This window comes from Cnephaeus nilssonii (assembly GCF_951640355.1).
Source record: "Cnephaeus nilssonii genome assembly, chromosome: 4".
Lineage (NCBI taxonomy): Eukaryota > Metazoa > Chordata > Mammalia > Chiroptera > Vespertilionidae > Cnephaeus > Cnephaeus nilssonii.
Window position 1 is genome coordinate 87598920 of NC_137075.1, and position 14401 is coordinate 87613320.

Below are 14401 nucleotides of genomic sequence, written 5' to 3' on the forward strand. Positions count from 1 at the left end.
GGGTTTTCTAAGGGAAGACTAGGTCATGACGTTTGTTTGAGGGTTGACTCTGGTGAATTTGGAAATGACAAAACAAAAATTTGTGAGCCTGAAGGAGAGATTGCGAGAAACGACATAACCCCAGGAGACTCTTGGTGAAAGAGAAGGCAGACTCCTCAGTGAGTGGATGGACATGAAACTGGGAAGGTTTGGGCCAGATGTCCCTCTGCTGTTTCCATGTCGGCAGACAATCTGGGAGTTTAAGATGTGACTGAGCATTCAACTCCTGGACACTTCTACACTATTTAGGTTTATGTAGTCTGAAAGAGCTTCTTGATCTATAGGAATTACCTACCCCTGGAGTACATTCTTTTCATGAGTTCTCTCTTTCCACAGCTGAGCACTTAGTACATACAGTGTAGGTACCATGATCTACCTCAGAGAGACAGATTGCATTATTAATGCTGTGAAATAGGTCATCAGAGTTCATTCTTTCCAGTGTATATTGTATCTACTTAATTCTGACCAAGAATATTTTTATACTCATAAGAGGTATTATATTTGCCATATTGTCACAAGTTTCTCCCCCCTCCCCCCCCCCCCCCGCCCCGAGCATAACTTAATCATCAGCCTGATAGAACCATCTATACTAATAATAGCCTAGGTGGCGTCACACCCTCACATCGTCAGAAGATGGCCACGCGCACAGCGGAGGCGGGGCCCAGCAGCTGCTCCACACGGTGAGGCCTGGGGGTCCTGTGGCTCCACGCTGTGTGGAGGAGGCTGGTCCCGGCAGCGGAGGCAGGTTGGGGCAAGGCAGGGCAGTTGGGGGACGATCAGGCCGGCAGGGGAGCGGTTAGGGAGTGGTCAGGCTGGCAGGCAGAAGTGGGTAGGGGCAGGCAGGCAGGCGAGCAGTTAGGAGCCAGTGGCCCCGGATTATGAGAGCGATGTCTGATTGCTGGTTTAGGCCTGTGGGATTGGGCCTAAACCAGCAGTCAGACATCCCCCAAGGGGTCCCAGATTGGAGAGGCTGGGCTGAGGGACCACCCCTCCCCCCGTGCATGAATTTCATGCACTGGGCCTCTAGTAACTTATATTAGCCAGTGTGTTCTTTTTAAAAAATATATATTTTTATTGATTTCAGAAAGGAAGGGAAAGGGGGAGAGAGAGAGTAACATCAATGATGAGAGCAAGTCATTGATTGGCTGCCTCCTGCATGCCCCCTACTGGGGATCAGCCTGCAACCTAGGCATGTGCCCTTGACTGGATTTGAACCCGGGGCCTTTCAATCTGCAGGCTGACGTCTATCCACTGAGTCAAACCAGCTAGGGCCCAGTGTGTTCTTTATCTCTCTACCAGCCATCATTCTGTCTCATTATCTCTTCAAATTTTCTCAGTCCTGAAAAAATGATCTTGTTCTATGTGAAATTTATGCAAATGCCTAATAGAGTTTTTTAAAAACATCAAAGGATTTTTTAAAATTTCTCTTTTTGAATGAATGATCTGCTTTATAGAGCTGAGGATCAAAACTATATAGAAAAGCTAGAAACAAAGATTATGAAAATTTAGAACATATAGGAGCTCATCCAGGAAACTGGTTACCAGAACTTTAGCAAATTTCATAAGGATTTTTAAAAAGAAATATTTTCTAAACGCACATGTAAAATTATGTTATGGAGGTCTTATTTTAAATTATTTAAATTAAGTTGTCATTGAAAACAAAGACAACTTTTTTAAAAAGGACCTTCATATAATGTGGGGCTGTGTTTACTGAAGAGTGCTGTGTTATCTCTGCCATTTCTGCTTTGCCTTTTCTCTGATGGAAGGGAAATGGTTTGGGCACTCCTTATATGTCCAGGAGATACCTTTGGCCTCTTTGCTGTATGAATCCAATTTGGAGCTGTGTATACTGTATAAAACCATCTATTTATATAAAAGGCTAATATGCTAAATGTCCATTCGGATAATGACATCATGTAGCAACGCCCAGCTTCCTCTCCTTAGCAACGACTAGCCTCCTTGCAGTTTCTTCAGCCCAGGAACACAACTTGCTTTATAGCCAGGTGCAAACATTTCACACTTTAACCAAATGTCTGTGAAGTTTTTTCCCGTGCCTCATCTCATTTGATCCTCACACAAGTCCTGGAGTAGGTAGATAGGAGACTCGGTGGAATCCTATTTTGTCTTCTGTAGGGAGTGGCTCTAGGGTTAGGCCTCAGACTGACCTTTGGCAGGGCCACAAACAAGTCCCAGCTTGGAGGGCAGAGCCCTCTTTGCTTAATTAAGCTTAACCTTCTAGCCCTCCCTAGTTCCTTCCTAGGTAGCTAATGGCTGTGGGAGGTGCAGCAAGTGCTGCCAAAACAAGGTGAAACTCACAAGAACATTATAAACATGTTGACCACTACCCTTGTTTTGATCTCACTATAAAATAAAGCTTTGGCTTGCAGACTGGATCTTTTTGTGTCCTCATTGAGGCACGGAAGATCTACCCAGTCCCAGCTATATTCTCTTGTCTGTCTTTTCTTTAATCCTTCACCGCCCCTCCTCAGGCTCACCGAACCCTTGGCTGTGCTGGCGTGGCACACTTTTCATTAGCCGGAAAACGGAGATTTAGGAAGCTTAGAAACTTGACCTGACTGAAAAGTAAGAAATGGTGGGCCTTGAAAATGACTTCAGGTTTTCTCACTGTGCAAAATATAGTCAAACACTGCTGCAGTTAAATATTTTACCTTTTGTTCTCCCTGTGATCTACAATAGTAATCTGCTTCATGTTGCTATTTACTGCTGTGTTGCTGACAATTACCTGAAAGAGAAGTTGGGGTGCTTCACTGGGCTGGAAAAAGTTTGGCTAAATCGGAAAGCAGGTCTAATTAAGCAAGTTTATTCTATATCTATAAAAGGCTAAGTTGGCTTGCGCATGCGCGATACATATAAAGCTCTCACTGGTGCCAATCGCACACGTGTGTTTCCATCTGTCATTGTTGATCGTGAATTTGGTTGACACTTCTATTATAGAGAAAGGGCGGATAGCGATATTAAAATATTCTAATTCATTTCCTTTCAATGTGCATGAATTCGTGCACCGGGCCACTAGTGTTTGAAATAAGGTTCCTAATAAACCTTTTCCTGCATGGAATGTCACTTAACTGCCTGCTTTTAATTAATAACTGGGCATTAACTCCTAAATAGTGCCATCATCATAAAACACAGTCCAGGCTCCACTGCTCACCATTGAAGTATTAGACAATTATGCAGTATTCAACCAGACTCTGAACATGTCTAATTTGGGAGAGAATGATGCCCACATATATCTTAATGGAAAGAATGACCAGACCTTGGCAATGTAATGGTTGCTAAAAGAACAATAACCAGCTCAGCTTACACTCAAATGCGTTCCCAGCAGAAAAAGAGATATACTTGGTAGAAACAGAAAAATATAATAAAACAGACTTGTGTTGGCAGAGTATATATATTTATACATTCTTCTGTGTTTAGCTCAGTGGTTTGAAAACATTTCCTGGAAAGACTGCAGGACACAAATGTTTTCCATTTGCATTTGTACATTTCACCTAATTGGTCCCTGGGACAAGGTTCACTGCTCTGGAGGTGGCTTGGCTCAGTCTTTAACAAACACAGTAATAAATTTCAGGTTTGGGACAGAAAATGGCTGCTCCATATCAGACAATCACGAGAACTTGGAATTGTTTCCCATGAAAATCTTAAATAGCCATACAAGATCACTCTGGGTAGTGGGCTCTTCTGCTGTCTCCATACACATAACTGGGTTCCTTGTTCTGGGGCCTCGGGGCTTGCCTACTTTTAAAACCTAGATTTGGCAGATTCCTTCACTTTTGTAAAGGGAACATTGTGGGCGAAAATAGGGCAAAGGTGATCTGAGTGCAATTGGATGTATTGAAGGACACTTCAAAATAACCTTAAAGTGAGAAGATTCGTTTGGGCTGAGCATGCTTGTTTTGTTTTTCCTCTCAGCTGTTTGAAGTAAATGAAAATGCAAAAGAAAGTCATCTTTCTGCCCTGACCGGTCTGGCTCAGTGGATAGAGCATTGGCCTGTGGACTCAAGAGTCTTGGGTTTGATTCCAGTCAAGGGCATGTACCTTAGTTTCGGGCACATACCCAGTGGGGAATGTGCAGGAGGCAGCTGATCGATGGTTCTCTCTCATCGATGTTTCTAACTCTCTATCCCTCTTCCTTCCTCTCTGTAAAAAATCAATAAAATAAATTTAAAAAAAGAAAGAAAGTCATCTTTCATACATTTTCATGCTGACACGTCTAGCAATAGTTTAGGGATTTTATCTCATCTGATCCAGCCCACCCGAAAAGTCAAGGAAGTGGGTAATTGAATATGAAAACTTGTTTTATGTCGATGGGAAAGAAGGAAGCTAAAGTCACAGACACTCCTTAATCAGAACGACAGAGCTCGAGCTGTGTGCCCTCACCCCAGCCTGCACACCTCGGGCAGAGTTTCCAAACACTTGATTCTGACTCTCTTAGAAGACAGACATAGTTATTCGGCCTGGCAGATGACTTGCCTGTGTCCTCAGAGTGAGTCACAATTTGCATTGGGCCAGTAGGAAAATAGTAAAATAAATGTTGGTTCCATGAATTCCTTTATCTGTGAAAGATTGACCATGGACTGTAATTTCCTTAAGGTGTGGGGGAATTTTCATTTCTCTGTGTGATGCTGTGTTTGTCCCAGTTGTGCCACTCATCGTCTGTGAGGTGTGCACAGGCTGTGCAAGTCTCCTGTCTGGGCCTCCGTTTCCTCCTTCCTGATCGGAGCAGGGTGGGTGGGATGATCTCCTAGGCCCTTTCTAGCTTTTGCATTCTGAAGTGCAGCTTCTGTACATAGGAGGTGAGGACATCGATTTGTCAACTACAGACAACTTGGGTTGTCCAGTGGATAAACCCTTCAGCAGACAAATGTGAATGAACAGCAACACTCAAGTCCAGCAGAAAGCTTGTGTTGGGCTTGCTGGAACGCTCGGAGGAAGTTCTGGGTGGGGAAGCACTCCCACGTGCTGGGCGGGGGTTGTCAGGTGGCAGGGCCCCCTCCGTGCGGGTGCTCACTGGAGGTGGCCTGCTGAAGATCATGACGGGCAGCGTGAGGTGCTCAGGATACAATCTGGCATCTGAGGTCTCGGGTTCCTCCACACGTCTGACTATCCCTACCAACCCAAACGCCCTCGCCTTGTACTTTGGCGAGTTATATCACTTCTAAAATGTCTGTCTGGTTACTTTTTAAAAAATGAAGATAATATCTACTTTTCAGTGTAAAAAGCTTAAGGTAATGTATTGGCAAGTGTCTAGCAAATAGGTGGAGCTTGACCAGCAATTTGTAAAAAACAATAACAGACAAACCAACTCAGATAACCTTATTTGAGCCCTAACCGGTTTGGCTCAGTGGATAGAGCATCGGCCTGAGGACTGAAGGGTCCCAGGTTCGAATCCGGTCAAGGGCATGTACCTTGGTTGCGGGCACATCCCCAGTAGGGGGTGTGCAAGAGGCAGCTGATGGATGTTTCTCTCTCATCGATGTTTCTAACTCTCTATCCCTCTCCCTTCCTCTCTGTAAAAAAATCAATGAAATATATATATTTAAAAAAAAAAAGATAACCTTACTTGAAAGCCAAGGGGGAAAGCACTAACGTGTAGTGAGTACCAGTTCACAGAGTATTCATTTACAGATGCAGAGATTACCTTCAAGGTCCCAGGGTCACAATACTTGGAAATAGTAGATTGGGGGTTTAGGTCCTCTAATTCCAAAACACCGTTGTGTTCCTTTTACAATATGCTACCAACACACCATTACACTTGGTTGATCGATATTATAGTTAAGGTTAAACTTTGGTGATTCTGGAAAAGGAAATAAATGATTAGAAATGGTAATAGTTCCTGTTGGGGAGCGGGTGGGGGGGGGGGTCTGTCCTTATGCCCCTTTTTATATCACCACAGCAGCCATTTAAGACAAACCCAGGAAACCCTGGCCAGCTGCTGCCCGCTCTGTGGGATCTTAATTCCGAAGCAGCTCCTGGGGATAGCTGGAAGATTTGAATATCTCTGGGATGTCACTGTCCAGCTTCGAAATAATTTTATAAATGGGTTTCTTCCAGGAGGGATCTGAGTCTTTCCCTGCAGAGACAGCCCTGAAGAACTCCTGTAACGTCAAGCTGGCGACTTCCAAGAAGCAATCCGGGACCTGCATTCCCAACGAGACACACAAGAAAGAGAAGACATGAGGCTGGGAAGCCCTGGAGCCCTCACTGCCTGACGCTCCTGTTCCCAGGGCGGCTGATAAGAGCATCCCTGCTCTACTGGGCCCTGATTGTTGCAGCCGTAGGAATCCCCTGCTCCCTCATCGACTACAAACCTTAAAAGGCTGGTGCCAATGAGACAGCCCTGGGAGAAAGCATATGAAGGACACTCCCTTTGTAGCAGGAGCTGATTCCACTCATGGGAGACATTCTGACTCTGATTGAAACGAAACCTTGAGGTTCAAAAGAGGTGTTTAGCATTCTTTTCCTTAGTGCGTACCGTGGAAAAGAGTGCCCTCAAGTTTATGACTGTCGTACTGCATCCCACCATCTTTAGAGGCTGGATCCATAGGCCTTGGAATCATTTCTGCTTCCGAAATCAACCATGATGTTGAGGGGGCTAAAGAGTATGTTCCAGGACCGCACTCGGACTGGCACCCACAGGTCCTCCCGACCCAGCCTGGCCCGGGCTTGCCACACTGCATGCCAAGCGACCACCCCACCTGGGGAGATGTGGCAGCACTGCCTGCCCGACACATCCTGACCCCACATGCCTCAGGCGGCACGGTCCGTTTTACCCACAGGTCAGCTTAGTTCCAAACATATTCGGATGGAGCACCTGACCAGCACATGCCAGCAAGTCTTCCCTTTCCTGGAGGCATCAATACACTGCTCATTGTGATCACGGTCAAGTGAGAAGTCAAGAAGAGGCAAGTGGACTGCATGACCAGACACACCTGGCACCCGCAGAACAAGATGCCAGGTGCACAGGGCTGTCAGCTGCACCCAGGGAAATGCATGTCTGGATTCGGAGTTCTCAGGCTTAGACCACTCGCTCTCCCTTTTCTGATGCCTTACCTCTAAGGTGCTACCAAAGGGCTAAGAAGCTTGAATATTGTTTGTTCATTATTTCCAGAAAGGATTTGAGATGACTTGCCATGGAAGGCCCACAAAGAAAACTGTTCAAGTGAGAATAAAGGTAAGAACCAAATGACGGACAGAAATTGTTGTAAAGAAAACTTGGGCCAAGCCTAGGTGCTGCAACTGAGCCCAGCATTTAGTCCTGGGCCTCCTGTAAGTTGATAACCACGGGGTATTCAGCCTACGAGTGAAGTGGCATTACACCTGGCAGACCTCTGCTGATTCGGTTTGCAGCATCCACCTGTTGCCTAAGAGAAGCTATGGAGGCTGCTATCTTTGCAGATGGGACAGAGGTTAGCCCGGGCTGCCCTGGCTCTCAATGATGTAAAGACAGACACACAGAAGGGGGTCTTTTCTAAAACTCCAACCTCCTGGGACCCCAGGTACACGGTCTTACCTCAAAGTCATTTCCCTTGTTATAGTGCATATTGAGAGCTCGAAAAAGTTCTGAGTCGCGGAGAATCACGAGCATTTTGGGATTGGTGACGCCATCTGAAATTGCCTGCCGGGCAGATTTCTCCATTTGGATGTAATAGAACTCTCGGAAGTTGCTGAACCACTTGATCATCTGGGAGGTGATGCAGCGGTTGAACTGCACAAGCAACAAGGTCCATCAGTCAGCCGTTTACCACCAGGTGCTCAGGGGTAGAACTGTCAGCGTCCAGTTCAACAGCAGATTAATCAGAATGGCTTTAGCCAAGATGAGAAGGGCCTCCTTTGAAAAAGAAGCCATGGCCCTAGCCGGTTTGGCTCAGTGGATGGAGCATTGGCCTGCGGCCCAAAGGGTCCTGGGTTCGATTCTGGTCAATGGCACCTACCTTGGTTGCAGGCTCCTCGGGCCCTGGCTCTGGTTGGAGGCAACCAATCGATGTGTTTCTCTTACATCGATGTTTCTCTCTGTCCTTCCCACCACTCTTCCACTCTCCCCCCCAAAAAAAAATCAATGGAAAAATATCCTTGGGTGAGGATTAACAAAAAAAGAAGTAGCATCAGCCATGGCTATTTTCTAAGCCTATTCAGTCATGTACAAAAAATCTGGATTAGCTGTAGTGCCCACTAGAAAAAAAATTTTTTTTTGATGTCCTAGATTTATGAAGGTTTTCACCCATGAAAAGCTTGCCATGTGACTTTGGGAATGTCCAGGGTCCAGGCCAGTTTGGTACCAGCTTCTGCTGTGCCTGGGCCAAATGCATGGCAGCCCCAGATCCTTCTGCCAGGTAAGGAGCCAAGGGAAGGAGTGAGGGTGCAGATCAGAGAGCAGTTTACCAGCAACTTGGAGTGGCAGAATGAGTGGAAATCAGAGCTTGGTGTAGGGATCAACCAAGCAACAGAACATGAGGGAAAGACGTGGGAAAGGCAAAGGAATGACATAGATACAAAGGATTAGCCCTAACCCAACACCCAAGGAAACGGAGGCCCTTGGAAACTTTATGGGAACAGACAAGGTCTGGTTCCAACCATCAGAGCTTGATTTTCCTTGTCACACTTGATCGGGATGTATCTCCACTCCCTTTGAAACGAAGCTATTTGAATGCCCGTTCAACAGTGTCCAACTCTCTGTATATCTGGTCTTTTTTGCAGTGTCCTCAGCAAAGACAGAACACTAGGCCACTGCCCCCCTGTTTCCTCCCCACGTGCTTCTGTGTTTATCTACAGCTCAAAAGCTCAACTTTCCTAGCTCCAAGTTATTCATGATTATTCAGGCCAAGTCTCACCCCTGAACTGGAAACCACCCCAGCGCGGCCAACATCAGGGGAGCTAAGGGGCACACGTGATGACCTAGGACCGGCCTCACACCTCACACGGGGTGAACCCAGTGCCACTTGGGAGCTGTGAGAAGCTGACACTCAGTAGGATGACTTTACCTGGACGTCGGGGAAATACGCCTTCAGGAGGTTGGAGCTGGGGTAGCGTGTGAAGAAAAACATCAGTTTGGCCTTCTTCAAGTGACCAGGATTTAGACCCTCCTGGATTTATCCCCGGGTCAAGGAAAATGAACACCAGTTTATCAAATAATACTATCAAATTATCCAAACGGTGAATTAATTGCCCTGTTCCTTATGCTTTTTATTTTGGTTGAATCATGTATTTGCTCCATTTCTGTGTTTCTGGCAAGTCTGATCCAGTAAGCTTTTTCTTTCTGGGTGCTGAATACCATATATGCACAGCACAGTTGCAGAATTTAAAAACCACCTCGATGTGTGAAAGTTCTATGGCATAAATAAGTTTGTTGTACTTTGCATGTGCTTTCAGAATAGGATGGGAAGAGATGGCAGCTCTTTCCCAGATAAATCATTTTAAAACCCCAAGAAGAGATTTACTTTCCCTTTTGCCTCAGTTTCCTCATCTGTAAAATGAAGAAAGTCAACTCGATGGTCCCCATTCTCACTCTCATAATTGCCTTTGCAGTGTTTAAGCCAACAAGCATCTAACCAGACAGTAGCAGATCATCGCTAGCTTTGTCTCAAGGAACTTGAGCTGCTGCTCTGCACCTGCTCTCGGTCCGCCTGGAAGAACTTCCCTCCTCCTTCCTGTCTCAGCTCAGCCGCTTCCTCCTCGGGGAAACCTTTCCTTGCCCAATTAGACTGTCCTTACCCTGGGCTACCCAGGCTCTTTGCACATACCTCTGTTGTCGCAATGACCTTATTGGAATTTTCACTGCATGTTTGACTCCCTGTTTAGACTGTGAGCTCCTCGGGGGGCAAGGACCTTATATTTTCATCTTTGTATTCCACGTGCCTAGCCCAGTGCTAGGAACATAGTAGGTGCTCAATAAATGTTTGTTAGATAAAGGAATGAGTGAATGGTTAAATGGTCATCCTTAATCCATGCACAACTAGGGAAAATGTCTTCCAACCCATACCTCAGTCTGGGAACAGATTCCTTCCCCTTTAACGAGAGCAGGGAGCTGTGATATGACTGTCCAGCACCGGAGTGGGAGGGAAACGAAGTTTTTTGCTCAGGAATACTAAGTATTGCCGGGGACAGTCCCAGGACTGGGTGAGAAGCTTTACACAGAGGAACCTTGGAGGTCTCGGGTCCGGGAGCTATAGCTTTAAGACTCCTCAGTAGGGCATACCAGTTTAGCCAAAGGAAACCCAATTCATTAGAGTTCTAGCTGGCCCGGCACTCGGGCTGCTTCCTGAAGCCCCTTGCACCCTGCCTCATTGGCACTTCTTACTCTTCTCATAGGTTCACACATGTGTGGACAGAATCCTGGACTTGGGCCTCTGAAGACCCAGTTGAGATACTGATTTTGCCACCGATGAGCTGTGTGGGTTTGGGCAAGCCACTTACCTTCTCTGGGCCACTTCTAAATGTAGAATGTAGTGGTGACAGCTTGACAGTCAGATCCTGGGTCTGAATCCTGGCTCTGCACGTGTCTGTCTTGTGACTTTGGGCAAGTTCACTTTTCTGCCCCAGCTCTCAGATACCGGGTCTAACGTGGATGGTTGGGGCCCACAACCTCTCATGTGAAACACTGGCCAAATGGAGGCCAGATTTCAGAATTCTGTTCTTTTATGCAGGTAATCTGGTCTGTGTACCACATGTCAGTTAACCCCACAGCAGAGGCTGTGGCAGCCGCCTGTAATCCAAGACATTAATATTTCCACAGCAAAATGGACGACTATTTACACTAAGTGGGGCGATCTGTAAGTAACCTCCAATCAGTGCAGGTCAGGTTTTGCCACCAAAAACAAAGCTCCCATCAGCCTTAGGGAGAAGAAATCAGGGATTTTCAGAGCTTTTCGGGTTTCAGAACGTAGCTCAGTGGTAGTGGACTCGCACGTGGGAAATGCAGCAGCCTGCCACGGAGCAAGTGCACAGCAAATGCTGCCTCGTCATTAGCTGCTAATCACACCTGCTTCACAGGGATGTCGTGAATGTATGTGGGAATATGTGGGGGCTCAGGATGCTTCCTGGGGACTCCAAATCATTCCAAAGGTAGCCAAGTACCTCACCTGTGCAGCCAGGCCCAGCACATAGCATAGGCCCTGAAGCTCTCTGAGCCCAATCCTCATTTCACAGGGCAGGGCCAGGCACACAGTAGGTGCTGAGAAAGGTCAGCACGCCCCTCCCAAGGGAAGTACAGCAGAGAAGCTTTGGGGACTGAGTTCTTGAGTTTCTTCCGCCATTGCCTGACCTTCACAGGGAGTCTTCACCAGACAGGAAGCCTTTCTCACACAGGGTGGTCGCCTAACAAGAAAATCTGTCTACGTTGATATCTCTCTAGCTCCAAGATCCCCTGCTGCCCAAAGTGGCAGTGGTGGCAGGTGACATGTTCTTAGCATTGATTTTATCGTTGCTACTGCCTGCCTGGAAAGCACCCGGCAGCACCCAGCTTGGGGTGTTCCCAACATCTGTGACCAGCAGGGGGCGCGCATAGCATTCAGGACACAAGAGCCAGCCCTGGTGTGGCAATGAGCTGGTCCCACCCCATCCTGCCGCCCTTACTACAGCTTGCCAGACTGTTCACACCACAGGCACATGGACCTCTGGACGCTCCATTCAGGGCCGCCCTTGAGAAGCAGCAGCGTGAGCTCAGCTCACTTTAAAAAGGCAACATCCCAAAATGTGCTGCCAGGAACGTAAGTCCTACACGATAGTTGTTGGTCACATGAGTTTGGGACTGCATACATTCTCCTCTTAGAGCTTCACATTGGACTTCAGCATGTTAAAGGCTCTGAGAAGTCCCGCAGCAAAGACACGAACCCAGTATTTACTGAAACTATTTCCCCCCCTAATTCAGCAACTATTGATATCCGGAGGGAGCTTTACTCTGGGAAACACTATTTAAGAGAGGAGTGCTCGCTTCGGCAGCACATATACTAAAATCGGAACGATACAGAGAAGATTAGCAAGGCCCCTGTGCAAGGATGACATGCAAATTTGTGAAGCGTTCCATATTTAGAGAGAGAGAGAAAGGGAGAGAGAGAGGAGAGCCTGCCTAAAGGTGGCAAAGGTGATGCAAAAGGCCCAGACTCCTGCACACCAGCCTGGCCCCTCAGCCTTCCTCAGGGCGTCTCCTCTCCCGCCACATGCCCAACCCCGCTTTAGTCCTCTCAGCTGCAGCTGAGAAGCTGTTCCTTACACTGAGGGCTCCTTCCCCGTCCCAGTTGCCTCAGGTCTCGTCCCCGAGGAAAATGTCTCCTTCCCCATCTGGCTCAGAAGTGCCTGGGCCCTCAGATCTTCCTCATGGATTATCTAGACCAGCGGTCGCCAACCGGTGGTCCGCGAGGTCCGAAAGGTTGGCGAGCGCTGATCTGGACGGTGCAGGCCTTTTGCCTGGAGAGCCAGGAGGCTGGGGGCGCCATGCCCCAGGTGACGTCATTCCTTTCACCCTTTCTGCTGAGGTGTGTAGGCAGCTGACAACCCAATATGGAGTTCTTCCTTCCATAGGGTATTGGTCATATTTTGGAAGCCCATTGGAGTTTAAAAACAAAATCCTTTCAGACCCAAAGCATTTAAGTGAGTAATGGTAGAATCTGATGTGCCGTGGAGAATGAACCTTCCCTCCCAGCAGGCTTAAACCCGGAGTGAGGTCACCACTTTCTCAGGAACCTAGTAACGGTGAGCCACAGGGAGGGAAGCCCACCAAGAAAGCCAGGCCATTCCCTATGCCATGTAGTTCTCTGTCCCCGCCTCCCCTCCTTCCCGGGTTCGCTGCTCTGGGCTGTCACTGTGAGGACTTCCCTTTCTGGTAAAGGATATGTGGACTGAGGGGAATGGGAGCCCCTCGGCGGCAGCCTGCAGGCCACCCTGCTCCATCTTCACGGAGGGAAGAAAGGGCAGCTTCTCCAGGCAGGTGGAAGCCAAGGGCATGGGGTGCTGCTGGCTCAACACCGATGGTCGCAGTTTGACAGCTCCCCAAGGTCGCAGGGCAGACTCCGGGGAGGAGTGACTTTGGGAAGCTGCACCCTGGGGGAGACGGCCGCTCCAGTGACCCGGGGGTCCATGACCCAGGAGCTGACCCAGAATCTGACTTTCCTGCATGTGGGAAGGCACCGTCACAGCATAGTTTGTTGGGGGGCCCTGGCAGGGTTTGGAGGTCATTCTTGGGGAGACAGGGTATCTAGGAGAGTCTAGAGGCTTGGCCAGTGAAGAGTTTCCCAGTGGGCACACAGCCTGGGCCTGGGCCTGGGCCTGGGCCTGGGCCTGGGCCCCCCTGGGCAAGGCGGCCAGTGGGAGGGGGTTTTCACAGGCACCTCCCTCGGGTGAAGTCTCGCTTCTGCCCCCTGGCACCAGCCCCTGGAAGCTTCGGCCCCGCTGAGTCAGGTGGCCTGGCGGGTCCAGGAGTACCTTTTGTAACACCGAGTCCACAGCCTGGGACACTGCCCCCGTCAGTTCTTTCCTCAGGATCTCCAGCAAAGCTCGGGTTCCGGAAGGAAGGAACCTGGCTTCCTCAGGCTGGTGGTCGACCTCAGCCGCTCTGTGTTCTTCCAGCCCAGGGAGGTGCCCACTGGAACCCTGGTGGCGGCCACTGTCCACCGCCCAGGGCCGCCGCCCACAGCCATCCCTCTGCTTTGCACTCCGAGGGCCGGGCGCCGAGTCCCGGGGCTCCGTCTGCAGGATGTGCTCCTGCAGTTGTCTCAGCTGTTGCTTCAGCAGGTGAAGCTGTTCTCTCACGCGAGGGCCCCCCTTCCTGCTGCCCTGGCTCCCAGCAGGGCCTGGCGTCAGGGGGGGCTGCTGCATGGGAAGGTCCTGCTTCCTCTTCCGCTCCCGGGCCTTCTCTGGGCAGCCGGGGCTGTCCCCGGCTCGGGCACTGCCGAGCACCAGAGGGTTAGGGGAGAGGCACATGCCTCGGATGATGGTCTCCACGCGGGCCCTCTTGGCCTGGATGTGCTCATCCCAAAACCAGTCAGGGTCGGTGAGGCTGGGATTGGGGACCCGGTTCCAGGGAAAGGAGGCGTCTCCGCCCTGCTCATGGGGCGATGGGCTTCTCCTCCCTTCCAAGCCAGAGTTCGGATCCATCCCCTGCTCCAGGGTCACTTGCTCCATGAGGGAATCCCTTCTCCTAATGTCCTCAGCTGGAGGTGCAGCCGAATGAGCCGGGTCGAGGATTCAGCCTCTGGGATACTGGGGCTTCAGACCCTCCTGGGCTGACTCTGAAATTGAAGACAGGAAGAACACGGTACATGTGACGTTCAGCCGTGCTTTTCAAACTTGACTGTGCGCACAGGCCACCTGGGGACCTTGTCAGAATGCGGATGCTGACTCCCTGGTCTGC

At 49.1% G+C, this 14401-nt stretch overlaps 1 protein-coding gene across 1 annotated transcript; it reads right to left on the bottom strand.

Annotated features, from left to right (window-relative positions):
• Positions 1-5959: 5959 nt before the first annotated feature.
• On the bottom strand, positions 5960-14172 carry PROX2 (prospero homeobox 2; the record flags this gene model as incomplete). Its single annotated transcript, XM_079768999.1, has 4 exons — positions 5960-6197; positions 7571-7765; positions 9039-9140; positions 12880-14172. 4 exons carry the CDS (start codon positions 14170-14172, stop codon positions 6012-6014), a joined length of 1776 nt encoding a protein of 591 aa, XP_079625125.1. The 3' UTR covers positions 5960-6011.
• Positions 14173-14401: the final 229 nt, after the last annotated feature.